Consider the following 20,616-nt stretch of genomic DNA (forward strand, 5'->3'; position numbering starts at 1 on the left):
AGGTGGGCACTGGGCCAGCTTGTCTGCTGCAACCATCTGCACGTTTAGATGCTTCGCCTGGGACTTCCCCCTGGATTTAATGAGCCTCTGGAGAACCTGCGACACAGTCAGAGAAATTATAAAAGATTAAAGGAATAGGGTTCCCTGGAGGAATGCATTTCATCCACCAACTTTTATTCGACTGTCCATTTTCTTTACTCGCTTCTCCTTTTTGGGTCACGGGGAGCTGGCGCCTATCTCCAGCAGTTGCTGCGCGAGAGGCAGGGGACACCTGGACAGGTTCCATGTCCATCACAGGGACACACAAAGACAAACAACCACTCACAGTCTCACCTAGGGACAATTTAGAGTTACCAATTAACCTAACATGCAAGTTTTGGTCTGTGGGAGGAAACGGGGAGAAACAGGGAGAACATGGAAAACATGGAAAAGGCCAGGAGGCGATCCTGCAACCTTCTTGATGGGAGCTGACAGCACTAACCACTGCACCACCCACCAACATGTCAGGGGTTTAAACTAAGATCAAGGACGGATGAAGCTGTAGCCTGGAGATCTCCCGAGATGTGTTAGCGCTCAGGATCCGCGTTGAAGACTCTCAGCTACCACCGCGTCGTATTTCAGCTCAGTATCTGTCTGGCTAAAGTTGATTAGCTGCAGCAGCCATTTTGTGTTGCGCTGACTCCAAAAGTTAATTAATCAAATGTGAATGAGGAGCTCAGAGCATGTGTTGTTGATTACTCTGAACTACTACCGTGCAGAATTTTAGCTCAGTATCTGTAACATTTGCTTGGTTGTAGCCGATTCTGTGCTGGCCAAGGCTGATTAGCTGTGGCGGCCATTTTGACTCCAAAAGTTAAAACAAACAAACACGTGCAAGCAAAAAAAAAAAACACTACCTCCTGCTAATCAGGCATCAGAAAAATGCATAATTTAGTAAAAGTACGAAGAGTTATTAGCATCGGATGATTTGCTGTCGTACCTTAGGTGAGGCTATTTTGATGTAGACGATAATAGGAGCCAGGGAGGTCTTAGCCAGCTGGGAGGGGTGGTTGATGGTGTCTGCATCCAAAGCAACGAGCTGGAGGGTGCGAGCCAGCTCAAAGATACGCTCGATCTCACTCTGCACCTCAGCTGGAGGCCCAGGGAACAGACAAAATAAAAAAAACCATAAATACAGTGAAACCAAAACTTCTCTGAGGAGATGCAGCGTCTAAAGGAGCCACACGTCCTTCACCTTGTGCATGTTAGTAGTTACTCATGCATGCCGAAGACCTCTCAAATTATAATAATAATAACAATAATAATAAAAACAACACACACACTTGTCAGCACATGAATCGAATCGGACCACAGTTGAAGTTCCATTTATGCGGCGCTAAATGGAACACTGCAGCATCCTCATTCAGTTGCCACCTCCAGACAATTTGGATTATTATTATTATTATTATTTTGGATCATTTTTAATTAAAAGTTGTGGTGAAAGGAGGCACTTAGAAATGAGTTGCCTGTGGTGCTTAGCTTACAATAAGGCCACAATTTATCACTGAAACAGAAACTAAAGCAAAACAAAGGAACGAAACGAAACGTTAGTTTCTGTTAGCACCATAAACACAGCAGTAATTATTCTATCAGGTGAGCCATTCCAGTCTGTTGATGGTTATGGTGTTTGGTTTTCATTGTTCCTCAACAACAGCCCGTAAGAACCACAGTTCTGCCATTAATCAGCCCGTTAGAGGAGCGGGATTAAAACTGGAGACCAGAACGCTGCCCGCCCGGTCGAGGCTCGGGGAGCGTGTGCCGCCAACCCAGTGGCAGGGCGAGATAACGGAGGCGAGGCAATCTGCAGAGAGACGCCGCTCGCGCACATTTCAGCAGCCCTCAGAGGGCCGAGGGATGAGGAATTAAAGCTTGAGGCAAAACAGGACTTCTGCGCGCTGATAAGAAACGTGAACTTTAGCACTTTAGCAGGTAAAGTTTTCATTAACTCCCAACAAAAGACTTTAAAAATTTAACTTACCCTTCCGTCATGATTAAACTGACTTTATGGAGGTAGAAAATCAGCTCTTTAAGGGGATATACTGTTCTTTTTGTTTTGAAGACATACTGTATGGGTCAGAATATACAACCTCAGCTGGGACGTGAGACGCAATGATTTGCAAATCTCATAAACCCATATTTTATTCAACATGGAACACAGTAAACATTTTAGGAATAAATAAGGTGTTTTTGAATTTTATGGCAGCAACATGTCTTAAAACGTTTTTAAAACAATAATTTGCAACAGGTCAGTAAGAGGACCGGGGATAAAAAGAGCATTTTAGAAGTAAAGATGGGCGGAGCTTTGCAGGAAACTGCATGTCACTGGATGTTGGTGATCAGGTTCTGGTTCTGTTCTGCTCAGGAACGCTTCCACAGATTGTCGTCTGTAAACACAGTTCACCGTGCCGTCCACAAACGCTGCTTAAAGCTCTATCAGGCAAAGAAGAAGCCAGATGTGAACAGATGTGTCTCCTCTGGACCAAAGAGGAGAACTGTTCTGAGGTGAGACGGGTTCAAACCATCCAGTCTGCCTCTCTGATGGTATGGGGGTGCATTAGTGCCAGCTTACATCAGGTTTTAGAACAGCATCTGCTCCCATCCAGGACTGCTGAACAGCTAGAAAATGTGTTGCTGACATAAAATTCAAAATTACCTCATTTTTCCTTCAAAAAATGGCAGTTTCATAGTTTAAGCAGATGATATATGTTCCTATGTTTCATTGAAAATAAAATATTGGCTTATAAAATTGCTAATCAATGCATTGTTTTTTTATTTACTTTTTGCACAATGTCCCGACTTTTTTTGGGACTGGGGGTTGTACGTAAATGTCCCCTCTGCTTGTTTTAGTCAGCAGTTTTAGCTTCAGCTTCCAACCTCTCTGCTGCCCTTTGATGGATCCCCTTCCTGCTTGGGGTTTTTATATTTCTTCTCTTTTTGTTACTGACTACAGGCTGTCACACAGAAGTATGAGGAACAGAGAAACTGACAGGCAAGCAGACAGGCAGACAAGCGGTGCACGAGCAGATGATGAATATAGTCAGAAGAAAAAAAGGGGGGAGAAGGGAGGAGGCAGAGAGGCTTCATTGTTTCGTTGCGAGCAGAGCATACGTACCCAGTATGTCTGAATCAAAAGACAGAAGAGGAAGAGGAGGAGGAGGAGGATGGGTGGTGGGAGAGCAGAGGGGGAGGATGGGTGGAGGGCAGGAATGACAGGATGAAAAAAAAGAGAGGATGCCAGATCAGACTCATTCAGAGCTGGAATAAAAGCTTGCGTGTCTTTTGATGAGGTGCAGTGATGCCATCGTCTAATTATGTCCACATCCAGGAAGTCCTAACCTGTGTCCACCTGGGGGGACAGTTCCTGAACACTTGAGCTTTCTCTTCTCACCTTGCTGCAGTGAGGATGATTACAGATGCATCGCAGAACATTTCTCAGAAACTTTTTACCAAAGTTATGGTCTGTCTCATTCCTTGCAGCTAAATTTGACACCACATGCATGCAACTTTGATTGCTTTCCTGCAAACTTTATTGTATTTTCTTCTTATTTTACTTAATTGTTTAATTAAGAATAAGTCACAATGGAAGTTGGAAGCCAAACCAGCATTAAAAAGAAACATATCTGCTGTGACAGGGATTCAAACCCTGAAATGCCCTGTTCTTCACACTAACAGGCCCACAAACCAGGTAAGTGGCCCAAAAAACACATTATTCTCTGAAGGACGGTTTAAGAGGCAAAATAAGGTTAAGTTCAGGTTAAGGTTTATGCGTTCTCCTAGGTTTCAAAGGTAGTCATCGCTTGACCTTCAAGGTTTTGTACAGTAAAAAAAAACATTTATGAGATGCAAAGGTGCTGTTATTTTAGGACCACCTAAAGGTCAACCTTCACAAAGCTTTGGACAGCCTTTTGAGCCTAAATAACAAATAAATGGGCTCTCTTTGCCTCGGTGTGAGGGGGTCGATCTACTTCCATCACTCCATGATCACGCTGCGCAACCTGATCGTGGAGTGATGGGATCGGAGCCTGGAAGCCAAAATCTAAACATTTTAAAGTTCCCTCCTGAGCTGTCTGACTGAAATAACAGCTAGTATCCTTAAACTAATAATAATCATATAAAAAAAATCACCAAAAAAATCTACATTTGGTCCAAAACTTTGGGGGAAAATGTTCTGATGCTACTGGCTCAGTTTCCTCCACGCCTCTCAGATGATCAAAAATCATAATTAAAAAATAGAAACTGCGTCAAAATACGAAACATGACTTTATAGGACCCAACTCTAAACATAATAATTAAAAAACAGGCTTGAAGTAGAGTTTTTCCAGAAACTATAAAAAAATCATCAATGAGACAAGCTGATGTTATCCATCCTGACTCAGAGAAACAATTTACTTTCATAAAATGACTAAAAATGTTTTATGTTTAGTTAATCAAGGCTGCATTGACTGAATAAAAATAAAACACTTAAAGCAGTATAGGTATGAAACACAAAGTGAAATATGTTCAGCGACAAAACACAATGAACAGAAATGCTTTAAACTCTCTCGCCGTTGTCTCTACGCTGCACTGAGCAAGTTTCAGTCGAGCCTAGCCCGAGTGGCATTTCTTATTTTTTTATTTTAAGGAAGGCGGCGTCTCCTCACCCAGGCTTGAGCGGGTGCTGGAGCGCTCAATGATGGTGTGTTTGCTCGGGTTGTTGAGGACCGAACGTTTGGCCAGAGATATGTCTGCTGTCACGCGTGTGATGGATATCCTGGAAAGACAGGCCCAGAAATTAAACGAGCAAAGGACAGAGCAAACGTCCTAAAGACTGCAAAGGTAACGTCGATGAGCTCTCATTCTTACCTGCCCTCAAACTTATGTTTCAGGAAGTCAAAGAGCGCTTTCTGCATCATGTCTGTAACCTGGGACGGAAGAAGAGCATAAAAAAATAATCACATTGGAAGCAAAATTAGGCTAAAATGAGCTAATTTCTCATCCGTACCTCGTAGCCTTTCAGCGAGGGTCCGACAAGGATGATGGGTCTCATGGAGGGAACCACGTCGTAAGGAGGAACGTGCTCCATCTGCGGCAGAGGAGACGGGGTCAGGGCGATTCATGCTGTCATGAAGTTCACACAGATCAGCCGTCAGAGTTACGCTCGCGCCTCCGAGGAGTCCACGGCTTTCATCGTGAGTCCACGAGGACTCAGAGCCGGCCTCTGCCTCTCAGTCTGCAGGCTCGCATAATTAAAGCGTCCGTAATTAAAGCAGACGCCGGTGTGCCAGGAGAGCTCCCTGAGCGTCCTGCAGCTCTTAACACAAACGTCATCCTTCACACGTCTCTCTTTCGTTGGCTCTGGACGGGAACTGTCAAACCATTTCTGGCAGCAAGGATTTTTACTGAACAAATACACGGAATTACAACTGCAGACGCTTAAACCAGACACTAATGTCGTCACATTTTGCTTTCTTGTAACCCTTTAAAGCAACAATCAGTAGTTTCTGAAGCCTTGGTCCTTAAATCAGACAACTGGAGAACAAAAGAAGAGTCAAAACAAAAAAATCCTTCAAGAACTGAAAGATTCATCATCCTTTAATAGCTAATAACTCTTTGGGAAACAACTTGTTTATGCTAAAATACTATTTTACGTCTCAAACTGAGCTATCTTTGGTGTTATTATAGGTTCAGCTGCAAGAATCACTTCAAAATTTGTTCCTTGCTTGGTTTTCTGCTAAATGCCGACAAATGACCGGTTCCTCCTTTGAGTTCAGGAGACTTTTTTATGTCTGAATGATTCATAGGTTGGATTTAAGCGTCTTAACAAACATGGAAATAAATGATTCCTCTAAAATTAGTTGAGTCCTGGCCTGTAAATGAGTGGGAAAAGCAGCCAAAATGTTTTTAAAAGACGTATTGATTGAGACTATTTTAAAAAGGTTATAAGAGAGTCTGCATCATGCAAAAAAGAAAAAAGGAGAAGATGGAGGACTGAAGCAGATATGTGACCACAAATCTAAATTATGCCTGATTTTCTGCAAGATTTGTCTCCTTCATTCTTGTTTCTACTGCTTGAAATTAAATAAAATATACGTTGCATTTGGTGTTGTTGTTTTTTCTGAAGTACAAACTAAACAAAGAGCTCTTCACACCAAATTTATACTGAACACCAACACAAAGAGGCAACTTTTTACGTTTCTTTGTAGCTCACGATTTACAACAAAAACGATTCGTCCAAGATGAGAGCTTCAGGTAAACGACATCCCAACAATCAAAACTGGATGATTTCTTTCTTTTCTTTTTCCGGATTTCTGTAAAAACGCTTCAGGCTGCAGAAAGAACTGAGGTGACCCCTGACTCAGCAGCACGTTACGTAAAAACTCAGCGTTCACCTCGTTTCTGTTCGCGGGAGCCAAAAATACATCATTTAAAAGCATCCGAATGCCTCTTGTCAATAAAGGGGGCAAAGCTGGAGTAGAGAACATAACGATGCTACTGATTCATTCTGACTAACACAAACACAGAGCACTTCAGAGAGGTGAGTAATAGGAGTGATAGTGGACATCACAGGAGCTGCAATATTTATAACACGGAGACAAAATACTGACACTAATATCTACACCGCCTTAAAGCATCCATCCCTTTTGGTTTCTGATTTGTTGCTTCACAACCTGGAACGATTCTCCAGATTAATGGAACTAAACGAGAAAAAACACCAACCATTACCTTCAGAAGCCACACAGTTTGCTGAATAAGACCCAACACTTCAAAGTGGTAAGGGCTACAAACGAGCAATCGGCATCATGAAGACCAAGGAACTCAGAGACAAGGTTGCGGAGAAGCAGAGATCAGGGTTGGGTTATAGAAACATCCTAAGCCCTGAACATCCCACACAGCTCCTTCAAATACATTATTAGGAAACGGAAAGATGATGTCACCACTGCAAACCTGCTAAGAGAGGGTCGTTCACCAAAAGTCAAGGACCGGCTAAGGAGGGCATTAATCAGAAAACATCCAGGAGGCCAAAGATAACCCTGACGGAGGATCGGTCCACAGGAGCTGGACAGATCTGAGCTTCATGGAAGAGAGGCAGGAAGAAGGCCACCATGTCTGAGGCTGACACCTCTCATCACGCTGACAACACCTTTACAGTGAAGCACGGTGGTGGCAGCATCATGCTGTGGGGATGTTTTTCACCAGCAGGGACCAGGAAACCGGTCAGAGCTGAAGGAAAGCTGGATGGAGCAGAAACAGAGGAATACTTGAGAGGAACTCAGCTGAAGCATCACTCCACAGGTTTAAGGAGAACCAGCTAAAGGTCCTGGAGTGGTCCGCTCAAAACCCAGACCTGAGTCCAGCTGAGAACCTCTGCTTTGATTCAGAAGCTGTCGGACGCCAGCAGCACCTTCCAACCCGGAGGAGCTAAAGAACGGACAGAAACCCCCGAGGAGATCTGATGCTGGAACTGCTGCGGAAATACTGAGTCTTGGGGGTTGAATACATACGCAGGCACCATTTTTAAGCTCTGTAATATTTACTTTTTTCCCCCTATTACCTTCATTGTTCTATTTTTGGAGAATTATTGCTTTTAATCAGATTAAAATCCAGGTTGTAAAGCAACAAAACAGAAAGATTCCCAAGGGATGAATATGTTTGTAAATATTTGTAAATTTAAAGTGATAGTTCAGATTAAAATGGATTTTTTAAATGGTTAAAATTCACTGTTTAGTAGATTCTCTCTTTGTTTCCAGTCCTTTACTCCACAGCGTGTCGGTAGTTTTACTTTAGGCTTTCCTGTATTTTCTGGGAAACAATAAAATTGCCTCTGACTCATTCTACTCCAATTTCCACCCTGTGATTAAAAGCTTTTCCTTTTGTGACTAAATCCAGACAAAAACACTTGAATTGCAGCAGCACAAATGTTGTCCGTACCTCTCGCTGCAAAAATAACCCCATGATAGCATCTAATGAGCGCAAGAGGAGCGTAAAGCACAGCTGATTGCAGGTTGCCGTCGCTCAGATCAGCCGTTAGAAACAAAAATGAAAGCGTGTCAGGATGCATTACGGCCGCACTCTGACGGACAGGGTTTGGGACAGATCTGCTCACTGACAGCTGTGAAACGAGCTCAGGAGGGTGGGGGATGGACTGACAGAGGCGCCGCAGCGATTTACAAGCGATACGGTGGAAACATTTGCATCTGGAGACATGGAGAGTTGAGCGACCGCCACAGGCTGCTGCAAGCCGGACGACACGAGACAACGGAGGTCAAACAACACGATTTAAAGAGGTACTCACTGCAAAGGATGAAATCAGACATAATTCATAATGTGGTCGTTTTCCAGCTATGTTGATATAAACACTCGACTGAATCTGCTGAAAATCACGTGGAAGCTTGATTCATGTGATCGACCTGCTGCTGCAGACTGTAGGTCAACAAATATGGCCGATAATTTTAACATTTGACCTGTTTTTAGTCACTTTGGCTGTTTTCTTAAGCAAAAAACACCTGAGATAGTTGCCGTTTAGCTGTTTAGTTTCTTAATTTAAGATCACATCAACCACAGATATGAGAAAAGTAAATTTGGTTTCTGCAGTGAGTACCTTTAATGTTAGAGCAGTGGTCTCCAGGCCTGGTCCTGGAGGGCCACCATCCTGCAGGTTTTATTTGTTTCTCTGCTCCAACACACCTGATTTGAATCAATGGGTGATTAACAGGCTTCTGCAGAACATGAAGAGGTGATTTAACCTCTGAATCAGGTGTGTTGGAGCAGAGAAACAAGGAAAACCTGCAGGATAGTGGCCCTAGGGGACAAGGATTGGACACCCCTGTGTTAGAGGTTAGTCCCGTGAACAAACACTCACCGACTTCTGTTTCTGTTTAGCCGGACCACCTAGAGCATCATTCCACAGAAAAGCCAAAAGAGACAAAGAAAAGCACAAAAACAAGAGCATGTTCAGTTACTGACAAGTTAAAAATTAGAGGAAAAAAACAGCCGCTGTTTAAAAAACCCAAACGGATGTCGAGCAGGAGGCATTTCAGAGATTATCAGTTAGTTGAAGACGACTGATTTTAGCACACATATGTCAGCTTCACATAAAGGGGTTAGAGTCAGGAGCCAGACGAGCAGCGAGGTTGTGAGCAGTTAGGGAGAGATTACACCTGACCACGAGTAGGATCAAGTCCGAGGAGGAGGAGGAGGAGCAGCAGGAGGGAGTCCCGGGTCCCTGTTACCTTCTTAAAGAAGGGCAGCCGGTGGGCGTTGGCCTGGGGGGATATTACACTGCCTGACATGCCCTTGGGGGAGAGAGGGTCACCCTGGGAGTCAGGGGGCTCCTCGGCATCCAGGTCAAGGGTTTCAGCGTCAAAGGACCCAGTGGACATGTCCACGTGAGCTGAAAACGAGGAAGGGTTGTCGCAGAGACACACAGGAGGACGAAGAGGAGAGAGAAACAGGGAAACCAAAAGAGAGGAAGAACATGAGAGACAGCAAACAGGAGGCAGGAGATGACAAAAAAAAAGGTATGATTTTATCTGAAAATAACACCGACGGGTGTTTGAGGAAGAACACGACAGAACAGATGTAAGGTGAACTGAGTGTGAAAGTAACTAAATTTGAAGCGAAGACGTGAAAGACGTGTGAAAAAAGGGAGGGAGGGAGCTGAAGAAGAAGAAACTGAGAGAAAATAGACAGAAAGAAAAGAAAGAACCAGGCGAAGTGATGGTGGTGGGCGTCTCGTTTTAAAAAAAACAGCCTGAGATTTTAGGAGAATTTAATTTTGATGAGGAGCTAGATGCTCAAAGATTGATATATAATTCTTACAAATTTGAAACAGGAGAAAGAATCCTTAGTGTTCAAGATTTTGCAAAGAAACCTGAAATATATTACTGCTGCAGGATGAAACTCTTGAATAAATATGTTCCTGAAACTTTTACTTTAAGTGACAATGAACTCTTTATGTTGAACAATCTTAGCTTAGTTAGCTCAGACGACGCTTATTACTGAACATGTCCTGCAGCTTGACGTTGCACAGCAGACAAAATCTGCAGAAAATATAAAATGGGGATCAATGGGAGTTTGGCAAAACCGATGAGAACACCCAGCCCTCCCTGGAGCTCTGTAGCTCCGACTTGCTTCTCAGCAGAAACATGGATCAAAGTTTAAACCGGTCACAGAAAGTTGGACTTCACGTGACTGAACCGGCATTTTGATATCTGTTAGGTTTTATGACTTTTACAGATTTTTTTTCCCACTGAATGTTCAGCTCGTTCTCTAACTCGTCAAATGTTTTGAATTTTAAAATCTTTTGCAAACAAATTCTTCTTATTGCATGTACAAATTAGACATAAACGTGGATATTGTTGTCTTTTTTCACTCAGTGTGTCTTTCACTGCTGAAGGACTTAGAGTTTTTTCTCAATTCCCCCCAGGATGCAGAGTGCACACCCGAGCTTTCGTGGACTTTAGTTCTATTTTAGCTTCTCCTAAAATCTTTTCAACTTGTCATATCTTCTAAATGAAATGTTGTAGAAACAAAAATTCAAATATTTTAAAGATCCAACTTATAGTTTTTGCACGAGCAAGTATTGTTTTTTTAAATGAGCCACTGGAAGCAGATTTATTATTTCTTTAACTTGGTTTTTGTTACACTTCTCATGCAGCTCATACATCAACACGTAGGCACTTTTTTTTCTCAGCTCTGATTATTACAACGTTAATGTTGGACCTTTGGGCCGTGGGCTGCAACCTTCAGCGTTTCTTCAGGAACCTTATTTCTGTTTGTGTTGCACGTCTCTTTGTCCTCCCAGTGACGGACGCTCGCAGAAGCCAGACACATTAACAGCTTTAATGGCGGCGGCCCGTTCTGAGTGCTAACGACGGACCTCCTAAGACCCCTTTCACTTCACTCAGGAACCCACGGAGACGCGGCGTGATTCATCCTCCAGCTGATTAACACCTGCATTTAAACATCCGGCGCCACCTCTTCTTTCTGCGTGATGGCACGCACAGCGACCTCACCTGTTCCCGGCGGGGTGGGCCTGCGGGTTCCCGTGGCAACGTCCAGACTGGAACTTCCTCCAGATTTACTGCCACGGACACGGAAAGTACAAATAAATTATGTCAGAAGGTAATGCATTACGGTGAGTCACATCACTTTAAACTGCAGCTTTACTTTGCTGTTATAAATATACGGAAAAATGTCAAAATGAACGTAAATATTTGTGGTTTTTATCTGTAAATATGGAGACAAAAGAGCTCGGGGGTACGTGTACAGAAGCTGCACAGATTTAAGTGACTCACAGCTCGGCTTTTGTCTGTTTCAGGTTGTTTTACAGATGAGCAGTGATTCACGTTTGAGGTGCCGTTACCTGGAGCTGAGGCGGTTCTGTCTCATCCGCTGCTCCTGCAGCAGACGGGTGTTCTCCAGCTTGACGGGGCTGGGAATGAAGCCCACCTCGCAGCCCTCCTTCACCAGGCGCCCGATCCACCAGTCGTTGTTGTACTTCTGCAGAAACCGCAAACAACCCAACTCTTCACGCACAAACGCAGCATCGTAGAAATGACATATTCGTCAAAATTTTTAACCTTATTTACAAATTTTTTCCCCACAGCAACACAATGACATCTCGTCAGTTCTTTCAGAAATACTCTTCTCTTTGAAATCTGTTTTTTTCTTCTTGTACCAAGCTACTGTTCTGCTAGATTTAGCTTCTAGCTAGCCTTTTGCTACTTTTAGGGCAAGCTGAAGAAGAGCAATTGTATCAATAAAATCCACACGAGCCTTATACTAGTTTTGGTTTTTAGCTACCTTTTTAAAACTTTAGCTTTTAACTAGCATTTTGCTACCATTTTTCCTAAATTTGGATTTTTGCAAGCCATCTGCTACTTTTAGCTTTTAGCTCGTGTTCTGCTTTAGCTTTAACAGCTCCGTTTCAGCTTCTTCAGCAGTCTCTCAGTGTTAAAGTTACTGAAACGTCCCTCTCCTCAAATTTAGTCATACAGCACTTTTCAGCAACAAGGCGGTTCAAAGTGCTTTACATCATAAAAACAAAAACACAACAAACACACAGACAGTAATATAAAACGCTAAACTAAACTTATCTAAAACAAGTCATACAAAGTCACACTACAATAAACTGAAGAAAACCAAACTAAGATATAATAAATGCTAAGATAAACTAAATTAAAAGGTACCAGAGGGCTGACTAAGAGTTAAACATTTCAGTAAAAGGCCAGATTCATGATCAGCATTTGCACCAAAAAGTTTTGAACCTCAGAATGAGATAAATATTTTTCTTTTCCCCAGAATTTGGATCGTCTCTCTCTGCCTTCAGTGCACCAACGCCCACTCGTGGCCTGCTGCAGGACGATGCAGCGAAGCCTGAAACCTCTCTGGCTCTCCACCCACCATCGCTGCAAGTTGTGTCCTGACATCCTCCTCGGTGTCAGACTACCCTCTAATAAAACTCTGCGCTGAAATCCTAACTTCATGTTCTGCAGGGGGAGTTCAGACCTCTTTAATGTGCAGGAAGTCTTTGGCTTCGAAGGAAATGGCCATGCCCTGCACAGGAACATCATCGCTGGGACCTGGGTTGTAACCGACATTTGTGCGCACAGCAAACGCCACCGGTTTGGTCTGCAGCCGTAAAAGGAAGAAAAGTAGACATTAGGAAGCCAATATGCAGACTGTGCAAAAGTCAAACACGCAGTTTTATTTCTCAACATCATGATTTTCTCTGCTTTTATATAACATCGGCAGAAATCTGCACAAAGATCGCTCGGTTTTCAAAGCAAAATGAAAAGTGACAGACTTGATCTGCTGCAGATCAGTTTGAAAACATTTAAAATTTTGTCTTGCGGGTCGAGGGCCGTATCTGGCCTGCGGGCCCTTAGTTTGACACATGCAGTAGATGATTAAGACAAGGATGATGCCTCTCGCAGGCTCTGTGTCAGCTCTTTGATGGATTCGTTCTTATTTCAGATATTATTTATCTCTGTAGGTTGACACTTCTTTTGTCCTCCACTTGGCCACTTTCCTAATTTTTTATGCACTCACTGCACAAGAAAACAGGCAGAAAATGCTTAAAAAAGCAGCCAGAGTCCAAAGAAACACTTTGAAATGCCTTCAGAAAGTCTGCAACTGTTGATCAGGATTAGCTTTACGGGTTACAAGATAATCCAGCTCTTTGGAAGCAAAGTTTAAAGAAATTAGAGGTCGGTTAAAGCTTTCATGGAGTACTGAATGTGACGGATGTGGATGTTTGACCTTTGCTTTCTCAAGTGTGGCAAGAGCCTGCCTGTCCGCCTCCTTCCTCAGGGCCTCGGGGTCCTCCTCCAGGGACACGTCCGAGTCCGACGGCCGGCTGGTGTAGGAGTCTGCAGAGCCCTGAAATGCACATTTAATTCACAAAAAACATGAGAGTCGGACCACAACTGGAACGGCAAGAGCATCTTTTCGTTAAATCACCCGTTTGCTTGTCTCCATCTGGTTTCCTGTCCCCCCCTGCCTCATTCCAACATGCATCAAGCCTACCCCGTGGAGGGAAACCTACATAAACATATTGTATGCAGGCTGACTCTGCGTAACCTGAGGTGGAAATGATGCATAACGAGTGAGGGACGTTTCCACCACAGCTGAAGTGCAAATGAGCTCTGAAATCTTTATGCAAAAAGGCACAATGGGTTTGGCGTGTGGGCGTGTCGAGTACGGACAAAAACACCGGGCTGAGGACTGTTTATAATATCAGCGAGGATATAAAATTCTCATGAAGTGGCTAAAGTTTCCAGCACATTCAGCGCTCACGCTGCTGTAACTTGACTCCCTCCTGCTGACCCTGATTCAGGCACCTGTGCTACGATAAAAAAGCTGCAGCTCGGAGCACCGTTCAGCCCATGAAGAGTTTGGAGTGTTCAATTTATATAACAATCCCACTCATTCTCGGGGTTTTTTTTCTTTTTCTTTTGTTTTTTAATTTAGCTGACAGGCTGCCTGGCGCTCTGTAGGAGGTGCTGCCAGGCAGGAGTCGTCGCTCGCTGTAGGTGTTTTTTTAAAGAGTTGTGAGAAGAGATGACCTGCACCACACCAGGTCAGAGAGGATAAACATTAAACACAAATCAACCAGGAGTGGAATCAGTTTCGGACCCGATGCGTCACGTCAAAACGTTCAGAACTGTTTTTAAACTTCACAAAGTGCGCCAACGCTCTCGGGATGTTTTCTGTGTCCAATGTTATTTCATGAATTACCAAACAAATTTTAATGAAACTGTGTCACTGAAGAACAGGACTGTTTATAATGTATACAAATATATGACAGCCACTACTGTCAAATAACCAATAACCAAGTATAAGTAAGTAATCTTTATTTATTTGCTGTTCAAGATAAAAGTCACAAATTGCTTCACATCATAGATATAAAACTAATAAATAATAAAACAATCATCGACCATCTTGGATTTGGTTGACTCCAAAAGTTCATCAGTTGGAGATAAACATCCAATAATTAGTTTGCGAAAGTTTAATTTATATACGTCCACTGCTTCATGAGATATTTTGCTGACAGACAAACAGGGTTGACTCCAGCATTTATGTTATTATATATCTAAGATGTTATATGTTTACAAAATAAAATGAAGAAAAGAAGCAGCCTGAAATAAAAGAAATAAACTAACACTGATGCTGATTTAAGCTCGAGGCGCGCTGCGACTCGGCAGCGGCAGAGCGACGGTGAGACACTCCCTGTTACCACGGCGACGGCCGGCCGCATCCGCAGACCGTCCCCGCTTCCTGTTTCAGTGAGTCAAACCGGTCAAAGTGATCCAGCTTGAGGAGGGAAAACCCACAGGAAATTTAACGCCAAACATTCCTTGAAGGGATGCATATCGCCCGCCGCCTGTCGGACCTCTCAGCTCAGACGCCTCCTCCATCTTGGACCTGTTCTCAGCCGCTTCCGGCGACTTTAACCAGATGTTCACCCACTGATCAGTTTGTGAACGTTTCATTTAAAGTCACTCAGTGGGTTACGAGATGTTTCGCTATCAAACGGCTTAATGGCAAAAGTTTTAAGCGCTCAGAGTCAAATAACACACCGACTCTTTCAGCTCAGTTACAGCCAGATTCGTGTTTGCTGAGGCGGCCATCTTAAATCAAGCTGACTCCAAAATCAGTCGTAGACGTCAACCCAATGATCACTTTCTATTAAAACCAGTCCAGTGATTCATGAAACATTTTGCCAGCAGTACAGGCAAATGAACACACGCACACTCCCACACACACACACACTTCTGTGGTTGGTGATAATAACCCAACCGGCTTTTCACAGCAGGTCAGTGATGCAGCAAAAACATGAGGGGGGAAGACAGGTGGACAATGCTTTCGTGTTAGTGGATCTGCCTCTGAGTCATCCGTCTGTTTGATTTAACATCACACACAACAAGGAAGCAGGAGCACAGAAGGGAGGAAAAAGTCAATACTTGGAGGATGAGAGGGAAAAAAAGACTCCTCAGGAGCCTCTGAAAGGTCCTTTCCCCATGAAAGCCACCAGCAGGTCCTGGCAGGGGGAATTATAAGCCGAGGCTTTTCACTTCTTCCTCTCTGATGCCATCAGGTTGTGCCTCTAATTTAGCCGCTTGCTTCACTTCACATTCAGCTCCCGATCAAAATAGCTACAGGTCACCTGACGGCAGAGCCGCGCTCCCATTGGCCGAGCCTCAGTGTCATAGTAACCGCGGCTGCAGGTCGTTACGGGCGGCCCTGGCGAGGGCTCCGAGGGGATCGATTGTAAACACACAAAGGGGAAATAATCGGCAGGCAGAGCTTTTCAACAGGTGATCGATGAGGCTGCATCAAACGAGACAGTACGACATTTAAAGGGGGGATTTTAAAGAGGTTTTTTTTTTTTACAGAGCTGAAAGTTTTCAGTCGTGTGGGGACAGGGAAGGGTGAGAGGTGATGCTGCCTAATCAGAAATTCTTTCTCCTTTTCGCACTCTGTGGCTGCCACTTTGATGAATCCGCACCTCGTTAGAATTAACACTCAATAAATGGAGCTGGGAAGACGGAGCAACAGAACAGAGGAGGGGTAATAGAGGGCAAGATGGCAAAAGATGACTTTTATTTGAATAATTAAAGGACTATTGCCCAGAGTTTTAAAACTAAAGTTATGATGAGTTTTGGTCAAACCTTGAAATGAATAAAGTCGCCCTCAGCGAATACCACGTCAGATTTTAGGTCAGTATCTGTAAAACTGACTGAGCTGAAGCCATTTTTGTTTTCTTATTATCAGCTAGCCGTGGCAGCCATTTCTCCAAACGTTAATCAGCTGTAGATGTGCGTCCAATGATTACTTCCTGCAAGTTTCATTACATTTCCTTCACTGGTGCATGACATATTTTGCTAACAGGCAGACTATTGTGGGCTGATTTGAATCAATGGGTGATTAACAGGCTTCTGCAGAACAAGAAGAGGTAATTTAACCACTGAATCTTGTTTTTGGAGCAGAGAAACATGTAAAACCTGCAGGATAGTGGCTCTCAAGGACCAGGATTGGAGACCACTGCTCTACAGCAAGAAAACTGACTTGTTTTTAAGAGACTGTGAAAATACTGACTTGGCATAATTATTGTGATAGCTTAGCTGTTGTTACAAAGACCACACTGTCTTCCTGTATCTGTGCAGATAACAGAGCAGAGTTTAATGATTTTAGTCATCCGGCAGCAATCAGAGCGCGGCAGGAGGTGCCGTAAGCTCGGCGTCTGACGGAGAACTGATTACCATCGGAGGGCTGACACCCTCCACCTTGATAATTAAACAGATAAAAATATCTTCACACCTATCGCATCAGATGGGGTGCAAGTTATAAAAAAATAGGAAAGAAAAGCGAGAGGATTAAATTTTTAGTTTCTTCAGAAACGCCAGCATGAAATCCGGAGCGAGATGAACTCAGTTTAAGGCTGAATGAGCGAACTAACGACTGGAAATGAAAGGGGGATAAATCGAAAATAGCCACATGTACAAAGGACATCTGAATCCTTCAGCTGGCGGCGTAAACGGCCTTTTCTTTTCTCCTGTCGCAGCGTCATGGCAACCAGCTGGACGGTGTGGAAATGACCAGAAAGATGAGTCACAGACGGGAACAGAAACTCCTGTTTTTACACATCAGCAGAGGAACTCCTGCAGCAGGAACAGATCGGCCGAATTTCTTCTGAGAGATTAAAATGTGAAACAGAATCAGATTCAGGCTCCACTGATGGGCTTTGAGTTGGTGGTTTTTATTTAAAAATGGCTTCTTTGTGATTTTTCTCACAGAGAGGAATATTAGAAACATACAGTTCTCGTCCATAACATTATGACCACTCGTAGGTGAAGTGAAAAGCCATTTAATAACCTGTTTAAGGTGGATCGCTCCTTTTGAGTCTCTACAGGTGTCAGGGAGTGAAGGGAGGATGTTGCAGGAGACGGGCTGAAGGGTCGGAGCCTCGTCTGCAGTAATGACGGAGTCTAAGCGTTATTTACCATCCACATCCCAATTCTCAGCTTTGCTCTGGTCATGAGGAGGGATCATGACTGACGGAACGAGATCCTGGATCCCAGCGACGGAAAAGAGAGAGGTGAGGAGCATCTGATTAGGACGCCTCCTGGGTGTCTTCGTTTGGAGGTTTTTGAGGGAGGAGACCTCAGGGCAGACCCAGGCCTCACTGGTGGTGGGGGGTTATGCATCCTCTCCGATTCTGGGAACACTTTGGGATCCCCCAGGAGGAGCTGGAATGTAACACTGTGGGAAGGAATGTCTGGTTTTCCTCCCAAACCTGTTGCTTCTGCGACCCGACCACGGGCAAGAGCAGAAAAACAGTCTGGACAGAGCATTCTGTCCTGGATGAGGGTGTTTTGAAACCAGACTAATGGATGAATGTAAAGGTTTGAACAGCATTATCTGTAATAGTTGCTCCACAGCTGCTGGCTTTGGGAGACGTTACCAGGCTGCAGACAGCAGCGATCCATGGAAAACGTGAACAAACAGCACCTTAACGAGTGATAAAAGCTCACCGATGCAAATATGGAGCAAAGGCCAGTGTTGATAAATCCTACAAAAGAGCAAATTGCCATAAAACGTTGGTTTTGATAAAAAGCTAACAAAACGTACAGTGCATCCTGGTTTGCTGCCTACAACAGACATGTGAGCATCAAAACTGGACCACAGTCCACTGGAAGATGATTGGATGAACCACATTTTTGTTTTTATCAGGGCTGGTGTGCATCCAAGCACACCTGGTTCACCTGGGGCCTCTTTCAGCAGGAAAACACTCCAGATTCTCTGGATTTCCATCCGATCCACGCAGACCTCATTTAACAACTTAAACTTAAAAAAAATTTGGTCACCGACACGACAGCACGTCTCGTTACAGGCCTCTGGTCGTAATGTTATGGCTGATCAGCAGATCTGTTTCAGATAAACCCACTTACATGTTAAAACTACTTAGATTAATTCAATCCTAAGTCAACTCTGATCACCAGACAGTTAAAACAAAACTATTAGAAAAAAGTCCATCATTTAATCAGGCGTAGATCGGATTTTTATGCAAACTAAAAATACAGACAAAAAAATTAAAATTAAAATCTCTCTCTTCATGGACTAATAGGAGAAAGTCCCAAACAAAATAAATCAAATCAGTTGTTTTGATGCAATAAAATCAATAAAAGAAGAGCATTTTCTGACCAAATAATGAATACGTTTTGTGAAAATATGGCCGCTCCTCAGATGTTTATGACAGGGGTCTCCAAACTGCGGCTCTGGAGCCACATGTGGCCCCTCAGAGCCTCTGCAGGGGCCGTTTGTAACTTTGACCAACCTGAGTAACATTTACATCTAAAATGACACTTTTAGCACTTTTCAGTTTAAAATGCTGTAATTTGTTGTCGGTTTTTAGGCTTGTTCTCCAAATACAGCAGAAACCCGTTTGAACGAGTTGACTCCACTCGTTTCTGAAATGCGGGTCCACGCTCAACGTAAACAAAGCCTTTTTATCTGCATACTTTACTCCCAAACATCCCTTCTGTGGACGTCCCCATTGTCGACCTGGTTTCAGTCACTTCGGCTGTTTTCGTGGGTAAACAAACACACAAATTTGGCTTCCATGTTCTTAATTTAAGGACACGTTACCCGTCGATACCAGGAAAAAAACTGTGAAAAAACAGATTTATTTTTTTAACCGTTCTTCATGACGTTACAGTGAGCACCATTAAATAAAAGACTCCTACTTTTAGCTCTTTCAGCATTTTAAATAACCAACAACATGATCAATTTTAAGGCTTAAGATAATAAAAATGTCCTTTTCAATCTTAAAGGTTGTGAATCTCTGGTTTGTGAGGACAACAAACCTGTGACTTCTGTTTTCAGCTCTGAAAAAGTTGTTTTTTTTTGTTCTGTTGAGCTGAAAAATACAACACACAGGCATCAAACTGACTGTAAATCCTAAAAACAAACTAATGCCTTCAACCCGTCGTTCCTCTAAGCAAAGATTACAGAAACAAACATTTTAAAGTCTGGCTTCGGGTTCGAGCCGGGCCCGTCGGGGGGACAGGGCGACTGTAGTGGAAGAAGCGACACGCCCAGAAATGGCTGGACGGTCTCAGCTACCGGGACTGGGAGTCTAATTAAAAACACGGCGCCTTTCCAGCAGCTGTGGCCCGGCCCAAAATGGAATCGCGCAGGACGTGATTCGGGGGGGACGAGAGGGAGCGACTGAAAGCTGCACCCGCGCTTTCGTATCTCAGAGTAAAAAGAGTCCTCTAAACTTCAAAAACTCCATCTGTGAAAGAAACGCAGGCCGACAGGCTGGGGTGAGTGATCGAGATCCTTCTTACCACCACGGGCCTTTGGATCCTCTCAGTCCTCTCCATGCCTCGTTTGCCACGCTCGCCTCACCACGGCAAACCAGGTGGGGGGGGGCAACGCCAACCTCCACGGACAGAGTTATACGTCTGAGTTATCTGCAGCTAGTTTAACAAGTGCATGTGTGTGTGTGTGTGTGTGTGTGTGATAAGAGAGAAGGACTCCTCTATGGGACCCCCACCTCCCACCTCCACAGCCCAGAGGAGCCTTGTGGAGAGGAAGGGAGCTGGAGCGGGGCTGAGGGGGTCGGGTTGCAGGACTTGTGCTACATTTGCAATCTGGGTAAATATATTTAGCCCTGGCTGGGCAGAAACAGGGCCGTGAACACGCCGAGACCCAGAAGGAGGTTTGGTATGCAGCCGTCAGCCATTCAGTGCTGCCAGCTGACGTGTACCCAGGAAAGCTCCCCCCCCGCTCTCTCTCTCGCTTTTTGCCCCATTCCTCCACAGCTTCTGTTCCGATATCATTCCTGCAAAACACCTCTGTCTATCCTCCGGATTCATCTGAAAAACACCAGTTCGGTTCATCAGTATTGAAATGAGGACACAAAGCTCAGCGATTTCGGTGAATCAAAGCAAACCAATTAAAATACTCATAATCTCATATTTCTGACCTCTAAATTCCTCGGTGCCGTCAGCAGGATCGTATAAATTGTGGATTTGAACGTCTTATGGGACTGGGACAGTAAAAGGTCCACTCTGAAACCAGGATCTA

The 20,616-nt window shown here is 43.9% G+C and overlaps 1 protein-coding gene across 7 annotated transcripts in view; it reads right to left on the minus strand.

Annotated features, from left to right (window-relative positions):
- The window catches only part of cacnb1 (calcium channel, voltage-dependent, beta 1 subunit), a 35,710-nt gene that overhangs the window by 4,164 nt on the left and 10,930 nt on the right, over positions 1 to 20,616 (minus strand). For 2 of the 7 annotated variants that reach the window (XM_017419441.3, XM_017419445.3), the window contains exons 3-12: positions 13,282 to 13,401; positions 12,529 to 12,651; positions 11,384 to 11,520; positions 11,034 to 11,101; positions 9,249 to 9,409; positions 5,021 to 5,101; positions 4,882 to 4,940; positions 4,680 to 4,789; positions 980 to 1,131; positions 1 to 96 (exon numbers count right to left, since the gene is read on the minus strand). In XM_017419441.3, coding sequence (XP_017274930.1) covers positions 1 to 96; positions 980 to 1,131; positions 4,680 to 4,789; positions 4,882 to 4,940; positions 5,021 to 5,101; positions 9,249 to 9,409; positions 11,034 to 11,101; positions 11,384 to 11,520; positions 12,529 to 12,651; positions 13,282 to 13,401 — 1,107 coding nt within the window. Of the gene's footprint in view, positions 97 to 979; positions 1,132 to 3,151; positions 3,161 to 4,679; positions 4,790 to 4,881; positions 4,941 to 5,020; positions 5,102 to 8,878; positions 8,908 to 9,248; positions 9,410 to 11,033; positions 11,102 to 11,383; positions 11,521 to 12,528; positions 12,652 to 13,281; positions 13,402 to 13,482; positions 13,612 to 19,874; positions 20,100 to 20,616 lie in introns of those variants that run through there. The other 5 variants (XM_017419444.3, XM_037978647.1, XM_017419442.3 and 2 more) reach the window with 5 other exon arrangements.

This window comes from Kryptolebias marmoratus, linkage group LG12 (genome assembly GCF_001649575.2).
Source record: "Kryptolebias marmoratus isolate JLee-2015 linkage group LG12, ASM164957v2, whole genome shotgun sequence".
NCBI lineage: Eukaryota > Metazoa > Chordata > Actinopteri > Cyprinodontiformes > Rivulidae > Kryptolebias > Kryptolebias marmoratus.